At 41.4% G+C, this 15,485-nt stretch overlaps 1 protein-coding gene across 1 annotated transcript; it reads left to right on the forward strand.

Annotated features, from left to right (window-relative positions):
- Positions 1-2: 2 nt before the first annotated feature.
- On the forward strand, positions 3-10,756 carry LIAS (lipoic acid synthetase). The gene is made up of 11 exons (XM_075499952.1): positions 3-203; positions 977-1,149; positions 1,848-1,941; positions 2,717-2,797; positions 3,028-3,184; positions 4,058-4,115; positions 5,196-5,324; positions 6,064-6,209; positions 7,879-7,949; positions 8,734-8,845; positions 9,821-10,756. The coding sequence occupies exons 1-11, from the start codon at positions 114-116 to the stop codon at positions 9,871-9,873; spliced, it is 1,164 nt and encodes a 387-aa protein (XP_075356067.1). The 5' UTR covers positions 3-113; the 3' UTR covers positions 9,874-10,756.
- Positions 10,757-15,485: the final 4,729 nt, after the last annotated feature.

A 15,485-nucleotide genomic window follows, 5' to 3' on the forward strand; every position in this document is an offset into this window, starting at 1 on the left:
TCGAGGCCCGATGCGCGTGAGCCGACGGCGGCGGGCAGGCGGGGCGGCCGAGCGCTGAGAAGGTCGATGGGGCCGGCCGGGCGAGCCGGCCCGGCTGCTTCGCGGGCGCCGCCATGTCGCTGCTGCCGCAGGGCCGCCGCTGCGGGGTCGCCGCCGCCATGGCCGCCCGGGGGCTGCTGCCGCTGCCGGGGCCCCGGGGACGGGTGAGTCAGCGCCGAGTCAGGGCCGTGTGCCGCAGGGGGTGCCGGACGGCGGGCTGCCAAGCGTACGGGGGTGGGTGCTGCGGCCCGGCAGAAGGGAGACCTCGGGACGGTCCCCCGGTGAGGTGACGGGGCGTATCGTGGCGGCGGAAGACGATGCCGTTATCCGAGCTCGTCTCTTGATGGCTGCGGGCCGCCCGGCTGTGTGGTGGGGCGTGCCTGCGGTGGTTGCCCGCGGGCAGAGCCCTGGAGGGGCTGTCCCCAGCACCGCAGCGCGGTGGCGGGACGTGAGGCGGACGGAGGGCTGCCGTGCCCCTGCACACGGACACGGACACGCACACCCCACACACGCTCACCCCACACACGCTCAGGGAACCGAGCCACGGATCCCATCCGCTTCAAACCCCGCTTCTGGGGACCCGATTTGTGCTATGTTGCCCGCGAAGCAGCGGCCGTGGGTTACTGACTTGGCAGCGTGGGGCTGGTTGTCATCTCAGCGGCCTCTTTTTCAGCCCCGAAATGTCAAATTAATCTATACAGCGTTATTTATGTCCAAGAACTATGTAACTTAGTTTAATACCGAGATATTTTGGAGGAGCTCATGCTTTATGTTTCACATGCCTTAAAATGAAAACGAGAATTGTATGTTTAACTTCAAGGCAACTGGGAAAATGTTTACACAAAGTGTACGTTAACCACCAAAAGGACAAGTAGTTATTTAGTATATCATGCTAGTACGTTTATAATTCAGTAAACTACAGTGTTGCTTCTTTTAGGTGTCTGGGAGCCACCTGTGTAACCAGTACAGAACATCAGGTTCTTTGCCGGAGGAAAAAAAAGAGTTTCTGCAAAATGGACCAGACTTACAAGACTTTGTATCTGGAGATTTGTCAGACAAGAGTGCGTGGGCTGAGTATAAAGGCAATTTAAAGCGTCAGAAAGGAGAAAGGTAATTGTGATTTTAAACAAATGTAGTTGCTTCCATGCACCATCCTGCATGTTTAGTATTAACTACAAAATGTAGACAACGTATTTTTATTAAATTCTGTCATACTGGCTTCCTAATTTCATAATTTTTCAAGAAAGAGCAAACACTTACATTAGTAACTTCAAATGTGTAACAAGGCATGAAGACATGGTGGTATTTTCTCACTTGAGTGCCTGTGCCATGGCCTATATTAAAGTACAAATATACATCAGTAGGTGAACGTACCCTGCTTTGGTGTTGAAAAAATATTACTGATAGAGTAAAACAAAAAATGAAGATTAAATTAAAAAAATGCTCAACCCCCCCGTATTTCCAGTTATAAATTTGACCAGACTTTGTGATAGCTGTGTAACATACGCTGCCATTAATTGATGCAGTCTCTAGTATGGCACTATTAAATCCCACCGGTACAGTTAACAGTTTTAAACCTTCCAATGACAACAAACTCCTACTCTTGAATGTTGGGATGATGATAAACATAGAAGAGAGAAGGCCATTATGACCATGAATGATGTTAATATTGGTTGCTGAGTTCTGTCAGTTTTCAAGGAACCTTTCCTAGTTGGTATCTGTAACAAATTAAAGTGGATCTATGAAATTAGTGGAAGCTTACCATGTAAATAATTTATGAATCTTTATGTTTGCTTGATGTTATTCAGGCTGCGGCTTCCTCCATGGCTGAAAACAAAGATTCCCATGGGAAAGAACTACAATAAACTAAAGAATACCTTGAGAAGTTTAAATCTTCATACGGTAAATCTAGTACTAACCAAGTTTTCCTATAGAAATAAGGCATTTTTTACAGATACAAAATGATTTCTCTGTGGAGGACAGGTAGAAATAATGTCTTGCATCATCTGCAACACTGAAACCAAGCCCAATGCTGATCCTTTTTGCAAGCCCATAAAGAATGAAGACAAATCCAATGGAGTATTTAATGTCTTTCCTGATGTGATTTTAAATACTAGGGTTTACTACTTGCATCACCAAAGAGATCAGAAGATGCTATGTGTGACTGTTTTTAATGGAAACACACACAATTTCAGAGTTACATACATGTTTTGCATGAAAAGAAATCCTAGAAATATATGTATTTCATTAAATATACCTTCCAGATGGTGAAAAGTGGTAGGTATGCACAGAGAGCTTTTTTCCTTTTTTTTTTTTTTTCAGAGTAAGATCATGCTTTGATGCAATATAGACTTTGTGAACATTTTATCAATTTCCAAATTTAAAATGTTAATGACAATCTGTGCTAATTAATACAGCAGTTATGTGGCTGAGGAGTTTTTGGAGTTATGAAGTACAGGAAAAGAATGGTAATGGATGTTGGGAAACAATTCTTCTCTTCCTAGCTATTCTACTGACTTCTTATAGAACAACATGTAACTCTGTTAATCTCCTCATTTATCACAGAAGGAATTATGCTTTGTTTGTAGGCTACTATTGAAATTGATCAATAATATAATAATAATTGTCAATAACAACACTGAAAAAAGACAGGTACGTTACTGTCTTTTAACTTTAGGTATGTGAAGAAGCACGTTGTCCCAACATTGGAGAATGCTGGGGAGGTGGTGAATATGCTACAGCTACAGCTACTATTATGGTAAGCCATTAACCATTTCTTAAGTATTCTATTAACGTTTGAGCTGTTTGTAGCGTATTGTTGGATCTCTACTGTAGCAGTGTGGGTTTATTACAAGAAATTTAGAGAATCATTGTCATCATTGTTTTGCTTAGGATTGGGATTTATCTGATCTAGCTTATGCAGCTGTTTCTCAGCTGAGCAGTAGTGATGTGTGCAATGTAAAGGTAGGAATGTCTTTCTTATTTCAGCTGATGGGTGACACATGCACTAGAGGTTGCAGATTTTGTTCAGTAAAGACAGCAAAAAATCCACCTCCACTGGATCCCATGGAGCCTTACAACACAGCAAAGGCTATAGCTGAGTGGGGCTTGGATTATGTTGTCTTGACGTCTGTGGACAGAGACGGTTAGTATGTTGTCTCTCATCTCTTCCAGTCTAAGCTCTCATATGCGTTACATGGGGTAAACACAGACCTCGATAAACTTTTACCACCCAGCGCAGTTGTTGAGGATTACTATTTTAAAGGAGTGGCCAGTGCTGAAGCTTTGGAAAGTTTCTACATATTCTTAGTATTTCTCTTGTGTCTGGTAAAATATAACAGAAGTTACACTGTTATTAAACATCAAGAATATTGCAATACTCAATATTCTATAACTCTTTTTTTTGCAAAATACATACGTATACACCATGTTCTGTTACTTGATTAGCAAAAAAAACCCCACAAACAGTCATAGACAATACCATTACAGAACTTCCTTCCAAAAACTAAACTTGGAATATATTATGTGTAACAAAACTGAAAGTTGCCTTTTTCTAAGGTTGTAGTAGCTCCTTTGTGATGACACCCATAGGTGGGGAAAAGCATTGTAAAGACTGTTCAGTATACTTCGGTGGAAAGTCCGGTAGCTTTAAAGTGGCTTACAATGAAAGAGCAATAATATATATATTTTTCAATTTTTGTAGAACTGTTTCTCAGACCAAAACCATAAATAGGTGAAGCCATTCTGTGCTCAGGCCGACAGGGAAGCTAGAGACAGGTAAATTCAGAGTAAACATTTGAAGTCTGCCCTAGATGATCACAGTTAGACTTTGTGCAGAACAAGGCTTGGTAGAATATCTGTTGTAAACCTTTGGCATAAGCAGTAAGATAAAACTGGGGTTTGACTGCTTTATTAGCTTGCATTTAAATTTGACTCTGTAGGTTTTTTGTGGCTTTGCTAATAAGTAAATACATTTCTTGAACTGAAAAAGTTAACTGAAAAATTGAAATGCTTCTAGATATGCCTGATGGTGGAGCAGAACACTTTGCAAAGACAGTCTCTCATCTGAAAGAAAGGTATATCATTAATGTATTACTATTATTATTAAAAATTTAGAACGTGGTACTGCATATAGGTCAAAACTACTTTTAGCTGGATTATTCCAGGGGCCATGTGAATAACAAAACTCTGCTGTTAGCCTGTCTATGTCCCTTCTTTTTTTTTTTTTTTTTCTGTTTTTCGTCTTTCTCATATAATGGCCCCAAAGTATTTTGAATTTGGATGCATTTCCAATTTAGCCCAGGCTCATTTCAAGCTAAGCACTGGATTATTTCTTTGACCATGCAGCTGGTTTACCAGGAAATGAGTACATACTTTTGAGGTATGTTCATTCTTGAAGCTTGGGGCTCAAACATTGCATTTAGATAACTGCGTCACCACATGACAGAAGAAGTTGGGTTTCTCTTTCAGCAGTGATCAGATTGCTTTGTGTTTTCCCACAACGGCTGTTTCTAAGTCTGTGATTGTACCTTCCTGCTTTCCCTAGCTATGCCTTCTTCACTCTCTGCATGGGTGCCCTGTACACCATTTAATAGTATACTTGTCTTACCTGCAGATGTAATTCTTATAACCTCATTTAAGTCTTTATTCAGTGTATCTTGGGACTCGAAAGGTTCCTGCAGTTTTCCCCACCTGCCTTTCTGAGTTGAATTCTGGCTCCTGGACACCAAGATTAGATTCCAGGGCAATAATGCAGAGCCATCTTATGCCAGTAGGCAGGATTATAGCTCCTCTGTATTTTGGAGCTATGATATTAAGCTCATGTTAAGTTAACCTGCAACAAAGACACATGAAAAATCACATATAAACAGTGAATGTGATTAAGAGACTGTTTGAATCGGTTTTATATTTATTGTTTGGCTTTCGTTCTAATTCAGCTCACATCAGTACAATCGGGAATTAAACACACGATGTTTTGTTTGAATTGTAATACAGGTATTTGCAGAAATCTGTTGTTTTAGAAGTGTATCCTGAATTAACTTTGCTTATCAGAACATCATTTATTTAGTTATGTTTGGTTCTTTGCTATATTGAGTTTTTTAGCAACAGTGACGCAAATCCTGTAGATGTGTTCATTTTCAGTCTCTCGTTTTCAGGAATTCAAAAATTCTGGTGGAATGCCTAACTCCCGATTTTCGAGGGGACCTTAAAGCTGTGGAGAAAGTAGCGTTGTCGGGACTGGATGTGTACGCCCACAATGTGGAAACGGTGCCAGAATTACAGAGGTAAGCAATCCTAGGGTGTAGCAAGTATAAGCAGACGAGGGCTTTTGTGAAAGGACTTTGTGTGAGAGGGATAGCCGGGGCCGTTTACTTAGATCCGCGCTGAAGCTCTCGCTGCTGCTGCCGGCCGAGGCGGGGCTGGGCTGACAGGGCAGGGGTGGCGGGGCCGGCCGACGCGGGGCAGGGCCGGCGGGGCCGGCCGAGGCGGGGCCGGGCCGGGCGGCGCAGGGCGAAATGGCGCGGGGCGCGCCCCCGGCCGGCCCCGCTCCCAGCCTGCCTCGCGCGCGGTGCCGCCGCAGTGCCCGCCGCCCGCCGGCAGAGGGCGCCCGCGCCGCGCCGCGCCCCGTCCCCGGGGCGGCCCTGAGGCGGCGTCTCCTCCCCGGGCCGCCTCCGCGCTGGGCCGGGGAGCCGCGCCTCAGCCCGCCCGCTCACACCCGCCCCCTCACACCCGCCCCCGGCCCGCGGCCGCGGCAGGGCGGGGGCCACGGGCCGAGGGTGACCGCAGCCGGCGCCGCGGGGCCGAGCGGCCTAGCGCTGGTACTCGGAGCAGCACGAAACTGGGGTGCGTCCCCTCGCTTGTGATGCTTCGGGGCGTTTCCAGCCGGTGTCAAACTAAAGAGCTAAAGGCTCTAAGTTGCCATTTTCACTCTGTAGAAACTGGCGGAACGCACCTTTCTTGGCACCTCTAACTCCTGTGCACCCTTTCATGCGTTTTTTCCCCTTGTGCTGAAAACGTGAAAAGGAAGGTCCGTGATCCCCGAGCCAACTTTGAGCAATCCATACGTGTGCTGAAGCACGCTAAAGAGGTCCAGCCTGGCGTCATTTCTAAAACCTCCATTATGTTGGGGCTGGGCGAGACAGATGAACAAGTATATTCAACAATGAAATGTAAGTTGGTATTGAAATACATGCCAGGTATGAATTTCATTGTGTTGGAAAACAGTTGTAAGCATCTTTGCCTCTACATGCAAATCAGTTTGCTGGTGCAGGAAATGTTTGCGAAGCTTTATGGAAAAAAAAAAGTTTTGTTAAAAAAGATTGAACTTCTGAAATATTTTGCCCTCATACGGCTTTCAGATTCAATTTGACAGGTAGATCCAGCTCCTGTTGATTTCAATGGAAGTTATAACTATCTTTGTGTGACTATCTTAATATTCTTATCTTTGCAATACTTAAATTGCAACATAGTTGCCTTACTGTGCATTCATTTTTAGAAATAGCAGACCTTGTTCTTTACAATAATTTATTTCGGCTTGCTTAGATGTAAAAAAAGTTGTTATTATCCTTGCAGTTGTAGCATGTTCTTATGTTTTCATATAAATATTTTTAAGAGGAGAAAATTTCACAGTGGTAAGTGAATGCTATGCACTTGTAAGAAGAAATTCATAAATCCTATGGCATTTGTCCCATATCAGGAAAGAACATCTACCTGGTACTTTATTTTGCATACAACAACCCATATTTAGAATGCAGTGATGTAGTCTAGTTTTTCTGCAGCTGTCCCACAATCTGGACCGTAAAATTACAGTTCCTGATTTTCCCATTCTTCCTGCCTAGCATTTCCTAGCCACAAGACTATGAAAGTTCAGATTTGGTGGTATTTGTTTTCAGGCCACTTTCGTGGATGTATTCAGTGACAAACTGTTACCCACCACATTCATTCAGTTACTCTGATTTTGTTCTCCTTCCCTCCTGTGGGTAGGAGTTAAAGGACATATAAATGTGCTGGTATTGAACCAGTTTCTTTACAGAACCATATCAATCTAAACAGAGAGTCCAGGGTAACAGTGAGTGTAATGTTGCAATCAGAACACAGTCTTTTCTTTCTATTTGACTTGGGGGCAACCAGCCCAAGTAGCCAGAAAATATATGGAGATACTAAGCTGATTCCTCAGCCATCCCTTTGTTTGGAATACCCCACTAGCTGCAGTGAACATAATTCTTCAGGCTAGCTGACTATCAGGTGTCTGGATTTCCCTCTGTAAGTAGACTACCTGTACTCATTTCCTGTATATTGATTCCAGTGTATACTTGAATTTTAGCAAAATTTATGAGATTCTGCAGGCATCAAAACTAACATACATCCTCAAGTGTGTAGAACTGGCAAAAGATGTCGGCAATTTCCCCTGGATTTATAGCTCTTTAGAACTGTCCGCATCTTTTCAGCACGAAGACGCTTGAAACAGTGGAGGGGTGCCAAATGTATGTGCATACATCCATTTTTTGTCAAATGAAGGCTCTGACCTAAAGACACAATGGAAAGCCATAAGATTAAAAAAGACAAGCGCATGTCATCTCTGCAGTGAGACACGTGACTGCAGCGAGTGTGGCGCAATGGTATTCTCTCTAGCTTTAAACTAGATAGCTCAGGTCTTGCAGCAGCGTGGAGCTCAGAATGAGGGTCATGGCTACTGCTCATGGAGGTTGCAAGTTGCCTTTGCTGGAGAGCAGAATGCAATGCCCGCAGGGTGCTGCGGACTTGGAAGGAGGGTATTTTCTAATTGCTGACAATCCTTTGTGATCCTTCTGCCACTAACAGGGGATTTTGTTTTTACAGTATTGCGGGAAGCAGATGTAGATTGTTTGACCCTAGGACAGTACATGCAACCTACAAAACGTCACCTAAAGGTAAAAATACCTTTAATTTATAGGCAGCATTATGCTCTGTACCTTGCACAGTCAAGTTTCCTCTTTCTGAATTGAGGCTTGATATGCATCCTTACCTTAACTGAAACTGTTAACTGTTGGGAAAAATTTCCTTCCTTATTTAACCTGATCTTCATCGGTTATGGGCTCTTCACTAAAAATGACCTCAGCTATCTAATCCCTTCCATCTTCTGCACACTTCCCATTGCTACTTGCTGCTGTTAGCTGGGGAGACAGCTGGAGCTGAGGCATGATTCTGGAAAACAAGAGTTTCAGTGTATGTCTCAAACATAATGGCTCAAGCCAGCTCCCCTTCACTATCTCATAGGCTCTCCCTTCATGGTGCCACTAGCTAGGGAGATTACCATTTTCGTGTTCTGTAATCTGTCCAGAGCTTGAGTCTGTTGTGTTATTGTGTTTCACTGAAATAACTGTTAGTGAAGCGATTTGTAGGACTATTGTATTTTTTTTTTTTAACTAACTTGGACCAAAAAAAAAAGTTTGCTTGAAAGGGCCATTCAAAAACAGAGTTAAGAAAATGATAAAGCAACAACTAGAAATTAAATTCTAAACTTTTCAGCAATATGAAAAGCAAATAAAATGCATTCTTTTGGTAGAAAGCAGAGAGAAAATTCAGTTTGTGACTTGACTGCTGAAAGTTTTGGAGTGTAAAATTTTGAACTTGCAATATAACTGTGTTTCATGTCACTACTATAGCAGTTTCCTTTGCATTAATACCTGATCCAAATGAATTCTTTTCACTCAGGTTGAGGAGTACATAACTCCTGAAAAATTTAAGTACTGGGAAAAAGTAGGAAATGATCTTGGATTCCATTACACTGCTAGCGGGCCTTTAGTGCGCTCCTCCTATAAAGCAGGTAAATCACTGAAAAGCTTTAGATTCTTTAGCACATAATGTTTTATTATATAAAGTTAAAATGGTGAAGTAATATGCAACAAAGCTCACCTTAGCTCAAGGACACCTTGTATAGTCATCCTTTTTTTTTTTTTTTTAATTATTTACACTTACTATCTTCTATAGGTCATCTAAATGCATCAGTATGACAGTAATTGTTTTTTGTACAATTGCTGTGCTGCTTAAGCTAATTTTTTGCCAAACCTAGTTGGTACTATATTTAATGCATGAGGCAGGATAAAGGGTACCCAATTTGCAAGCTTTCCTTTACATTCTGCCTCTTGGACACTTCAGGGTTTAATGGGGCCCTTTGTTGTTTGTGATGTAATTTTGTTGCTTTAGGCAGAATTTATTTACAGTGCCCTAGAAATAATTAGACATGTTTATGGCAGTGCTTTTTCTGACAGAGCACTGGGTATTAAGTAGCAGCTGATATTAATGGAACTGTTGTGTAGGTCCAACATCTTGCTTTTTCCTAAGGAGGGAGCAGAGAAGACTCATCCGGGGCACCTTACATCTCAGACTGTTTTAATGGCAGCTCAAACAAGACTTATAGCAGATTTCACTACAAGTTACTGATACTTTGTGAAATAGGAATTAATTTTTAATTAAATCACTTCACCTTTGCCTGTTGGAAAGCACAAAGAAGCAGAGCTATTTCATAACATTGGACATGAGGAAAATCAGGATTGTGGGGGTGGAGGGGTTGTTTGTTGGGGGTTATGGGTTTTGTTTGGGGTTTTGGTTTTTTTTTTACATCCCTGCTGCATGTATTGAAAGTGCTGTTGCATAGAATTGAATTACTGTAGAATACTGGTAAGAACAATTGTGTTGTAGAATAGAATAGTCGCATTAAATGAGAGAATGTGTATTGTTTTGCTTTATTTCACTGAAATACCTACAAATCATTTTGGTGCCTTTTTTGCCTTTTAATTAGGTGAATTCTTCTTGAAGAACTTGGTAGAAAAAAGAAAGACAAAAGCCATCTGAAAATGAGAGTGAACCTATTTAAAGCAGCCAGTTTTAAGGATCCTTTCTTTCAGCGCATAATTATACTCAGTTCCAGAAATGCAGAAGACCAGATGGTGGATGTATGAATAAACTTACTATCTGTCCAGAACACTTTTCTCTCACCAAAACACTTCACAGTATTTTACCTAATTCCTTCTGGCAAGGCTACAACTACATAGTACTTTTAGTGTTCAGCAAAAAGTCAGAAGATAGAACTGATTTTGAAAGAGTAATGGAACTGAGGTGGAAGAAGTGTAAGCGTGGGGGGGGAAAAAAAAAAAAGGACAGATTTAAGTAAACTGGTTTGATACTACCATCAATATTGCTGCAGTTAAGTACCTGTAAACATGCTAATAACATGTAATTTGAAAGGTGCTGGTATTTTGGTGTATCTTATGATTATGTAACAAGTTTGCAGGGCCTCTGGGAAATAGAGGTGTTCTAAAGATTACATGACGAAGGACCATATTAGGACTATCTTGAACCACCTCAAGAGGTGGTATCTCTTACCTGCAACTTGAGAAAATGAGCTGTACCATTCTGATAGTTAATGCTTTTCAGGTGCTTGCATGTCTCAAAGTGTGAGCCTTGGTAAACACAAGGTATCAAGGTGAAGAAAACAAGCCCTTTCTGGCAAGAGAATTAACCTTGTGTAGATACTATGTAATTTAAACAGTATGGAAAATCAGAGTTGTCATAACAGCATAAATAGAGCCACCCCTAGCTTGGGTATATGACTGTACCAAACCCCATTGAGTTGCATAGGTGCTTCTTCAGTATTGAGTATGCAGAAGTGCTGCTGTTCTGTACTGTGCTTCTCCTCCACAGGTATTGTCTTACTAAAGGGAAGTTAAAAACCCAGTCTAAGGGTGTGGTGGTTGTGTTTGATTGCTCTGGTTACCTGTCCCCTTGAGACCTGGTCTGGCTGTTAAATCTGAATGCAGAGAAGTGAATGTGTCATAGATGAAATGTGAAATCCATTACATAGCATACTAAGCTCAAGCAGAAATAAAAGCATGGCTTATGGTATACTGGCAGCTGTAAATTCTTCTCTTTACAGTCGTGGTAGTTCAAAGTGCATCTCTCCCTAATAATTCTCAGTTGTCTGCTATGGACATTAGATACAGTTTTTGAACTGGCTGAAGCTGTATCTTCGTGAATTTATTTGAGAAACATGCCAGGAATTTGTTGTCTGGTCCCAGACTCTCATCATGCAGGTAGTCCTTTGGCTGGCTATCATACTTGTCTAAATTACTGTAGTCTATACAAAGAAGAGTGGACCCTCCGCCCACCCCATACTCAGCAAGATGTTAGAAGTAAGGCAGCTAATTAGCAAGTTAATATGCAGGAGAAACTTGGTATTGTCATGAACAACAAAAATCAGATTATACCACTGAGGCCAGCAATGCACAATTGACACTTCACAAAATGAAGTATAGCAATATTAAAGCATTAAGAACACAAATAGCCTTAAGCTAGAAGGAATGTACTAATTAAACAGTGTAATGGAAGCATAAATTAGGGGAAGAGAAACCTGAGAGACAAAGAACAGAGTAGAAGAACAGATAAACAGAAGTCTTAATAGCTGTACTTTGTAAAGGCAGAGAGAAAGGCAAGGCTTTTTTTTATTTAAAAAATATTACATTTTAAAATAATAAATTTTAAAATTTTAATTAAAAAAAGTCTGACCACTAGCCTTAGAAAGACCAAGCATACTTTGAGCCAAAAATGCCCTCCTTCAGCTGCAGTATGCTGAATACCAGAGCAGTGGAAGGTTATCAACTATGGTAAGGAAATTCAATACTCCTTCCACAGCAGCAGGCAGGGAGGGGTGCAACATTAACGCCAGGATACCCACACATTTAACAGCTGCCAGCCTTTAGTAAAGATCCTACTATAAATAATGGTTTTGACTTGCCTACAGAGCAGATTTAACAGAATATTACTGTAGCTTTTGCCAAGTTACTGCTCTTTCAGCATATCAACACCAGAAATACGGAAAAAGGAATTCTGAGCCGTACAGCTATTATCAGACTGGGACAAGAGGACATTGCACAGCAATTATCCATGACTTCTTTACGGTGAGACCATGGCTTCTTTACAGTGAGAGAAATAATGCTTCTGGAGAGAGTTGGGCTTGTTCAGCCTGGAGAAGAGAAGGCTCTGGGGAGACCTTATAGCAGCCTTCCAGTAGCTGAAGGGGGCCCACAAGAAAGCTAGGGAGGGACTTTTTACCAGGGCATGTAGTGATAGGACAAGGGGTAATGGCTTTAAACTGAAAGAGGGGAGATTTAGATTGGATATAAGGAAGAAATTCTTCACTATAAGGGTAGTGAGGCACTGGAACAGGTTGCCCAGAGAAGTTGTGGATGCCCCATCCCTGGAAGTGTTCAAGGCCAGGTTGGGTGGGGCTTTGAGCAACCTGATCTAGTGGAAGGTGTCCCTGTCCATGGCAGGGGGGTTGGAACTAGATGATCTTTAAGGTCCCTTCCAACCCAAACCATTCTGTAATGATGATGAAGAAACACAGTCCAATGTTACTTCACATTAGAATTATTTTATGAATTGCTGCTGAGTGGTTTGGAAGATGATCTCACACTTTTACACAACTGTCTGCCAGCTGGTACCAAGTTTCAGAAGCTACGTAAGCTATTTTCTAAGTGCATGTTTTGCTGGGGTTTCTGAGGCAAGCAGTCACATTTTAACTTCATAGCTTTTTTAAATCATCTTTGATGACCTCTCACAATTTGTACTATAAAAATGACAAGTCTTAAAGTTCTCTTCCTAGCTAAGAAATCCTGCTTTTACAACTATCTTGCTTCGCTATTGCCCATTCAGTTTTTCCATAACTGTCTGTTAAAGCACCAAACTCTCACAGAACTCCTGGTTATAAATTCAGCACAGGTTTCATTACTATCTCAATTTTGTTTCCAATGAAGTTTCATGTTTAGTGACATTTTCTTTTTGTATGTCAATCACTTCATTCTGTCAGTTTGTTTCACAAAGCACCCATAAAATATTTTAAGAAACATTAATCTTCCTTGCAATCAGGAAAACAAACTGAGTTTTGGGAATATGATTTCAAGTTGACACAGACACTTTAAAAGAATAAAAAGTCTTTTTTAGCATCATTACATCAATCTAGTACACTGTGTGAAGCATAATTAAGTGTTATGCAGCTGACGAGAACTGCTGCATTTTCCAGTGACTTCAAGTCTTTAGATTAAATCAACAAAGCCCGAGTGTTCATTTAAGAATAGTTTTAAGTTTTTTTTTCCTGCTTGATCAATAATTAATATTGGTGTCCCCTTCATTTAAAAATAAGTGTTAAGTATTTATGCTTCTTTACTACCACATGTGGCAACTTATTGCAGATGTTCAACTTGCAATAGAAATTCTCAGCTTGGAACAGAAAAAGCAAGTAATGAAAATTGACTCCAGTAGCCCTAAAGCAATCATAGATAACCCATTATGCTTTCCTGCATTGTTTTACAATTAATTTCAAACTTTAGCTGTTGAGCAAGATTATAGCACCACTGTAAATTCCAGATGAACAGAAGAACCTCAAGTGATAGAGAGAAGTGTAAGCTTGTTGGCCCGTACAAAAATCTCACCACTAACTGCTCCTATACTAACTAGTCTTGGTCAAAAATGTTTGTTCTATTTACTTGCAATATTCTTGGCTATCATATGCCTGGAACCAGACTAGTTTTAGCTGCACAAAGGGTTGAACACACATACACAAAAGAAAAATGGTACATCTTGCCTGGCATTTACAATTTGTCTATGCACATCTTGGGTAAGACAATTTATGCAGCCTATATCATACTATTCATAGGCTTATATCAAAGCTGGATTTGCTTCAGCTGTTGTATTCACATTTTTGTAGCGAAAAGCGGTGTTACTAAGGGATTTTATTAAGAACCCCATAAAAAAGAATTTCAGAGCACAGGAGTCCATTACTCTTATTACACAATTCTTGTCAAGAATTACATGCTGTAAGATCCCATAGACAAAGACTCAATAGCATTAAAACCCCTCTCTTAAATGCACTGCTCAAGCCTTCAAAGCAGGAATGCAAGTCATCTCCAATTCTTATTTCCCTGGCAACTGTACTCTGAAGAGGACAGCTCATGATTCACGGTGCTGCAAAAGCTTCCGAAGCTCACTCTTTTGGCCGTGGTAAGGTTCTCTTGCATATATGGAAGGTTAAGCATTTCAGTATCCTGAAGGCATGCACCAACAGCTGTTCAGACTGGATTTGTCCCACAATCCTAGTGTCCCACTAAAAGAATGCAGCCGCCAAGAAACTACATAAGCTGACTCTCCAAGAAAGCAAGGGAAGTGCTAGCACCAGTTTTACCCCTTATTGCTCTTCAGAAAGGATCTGCCACTCTCCCTTTTCTAAGAAAGGGGAGTTAGAGTGATCCCACTATAATGAACCTTCCCATTCTTTATCATCTTTATGATTAAACCACAAGTCACTATCCAAGCTTTGACTAAGTCTGTAGGAGAAACAGAATAGGAATAGGGGTATAGCACCTAGTTCTTCTGTCTCCTTGGGACAGCATGTGAAAAGCCACTGGAAGCCTCAGGAACACTGATCAGCCTTACAGCTCTTCCACATTCCTAACAGGAGCAATGCTTCACACAAGAGTTTAATAGTTCATCCGTTTACTTCAAACTGATGAGGACACGTCCCATACAGAGGCACTACTATTACAGCCATGTGCAAGTTTCTGAAAAGCACCCTGGCTTTCTGAAGCCTCTACTCACCCTCCCTGTTAAGATGAGCCCTGAAGGAGTGCTGTGCTACCCTGAACATAGGTCAGGACAGGAGATCCTTTGAGCACAACTTGTCAGTACCCTGTTCTTAATCCCCAAGGAGAAATGACCAGCTTGCCTGCTCAGGTGCTATGGGGGCAGAGGTAGTCAAGAAGATGCCTACCTGCAAAGACAGGGTGATCTACCAGTTGGATTACAATGCTTACAAATACCACATAACTGTATCACAGGGTTGTTCCTGCTCTGTGGGTGTTGTATATGAGAGCAGCACTAGTGAATTGGGAAGAGGAGATGGCATGATGAGAGATGACAGTTTGATTTTAAGCCCCCATAATTCACACTCACTTCCGAGTGGTTTCTGATGCACTCCTCACAGAAGGATCTTACGATAGGACAAAAAGCTCAAGGCATATTGCCCAATGTGCTGAGTGATTGCTGCATAGTAAGTCCCTATGTGGAAGCCATTAACATGCAGAATCTGAAAGCATCTGGTTCAAGGATACAGCTATTTCAGTCAGATAATGCTGTCTTGTATTGTCTACCCAAATTGTTATACAAGTTCCTTAAATCTTCAACTAGCTGTCCTAAAGCTTAAATTGTATCTACATTTCTGTGGGTAAGTAGTTTTAATAGCAGCACTCACTGCCAAGATGACACTGATCTTATGCTCTGTTTAACTATTGATATAGCATACTTGAAGGCACACCTGTTGAATGAATTCAGAAGGTATTATGTGACTAGTTACAGGATAATTCTCTAACATACCAACACTACTATTATTCAACTAAGATGTCTATGCCTTCTAG

This window comes from Mycteria americana, chromosome 4 (assembly GCF_035582795.1).
Source record: "Mycteria americana isolate JAX WOST 10 ecotype Jacksonville Zoo and Gardens chromosome 4, USCA_MyAme_1.0, whole genome shotgun sequence".
NCBI classification, from domain to species: domain Eukaryota; kingdom Metazoa; phylum Chordata; class Aves; order Ciconiiformes; family Ciconiidae; genus Mycteria; species Mycteria americana.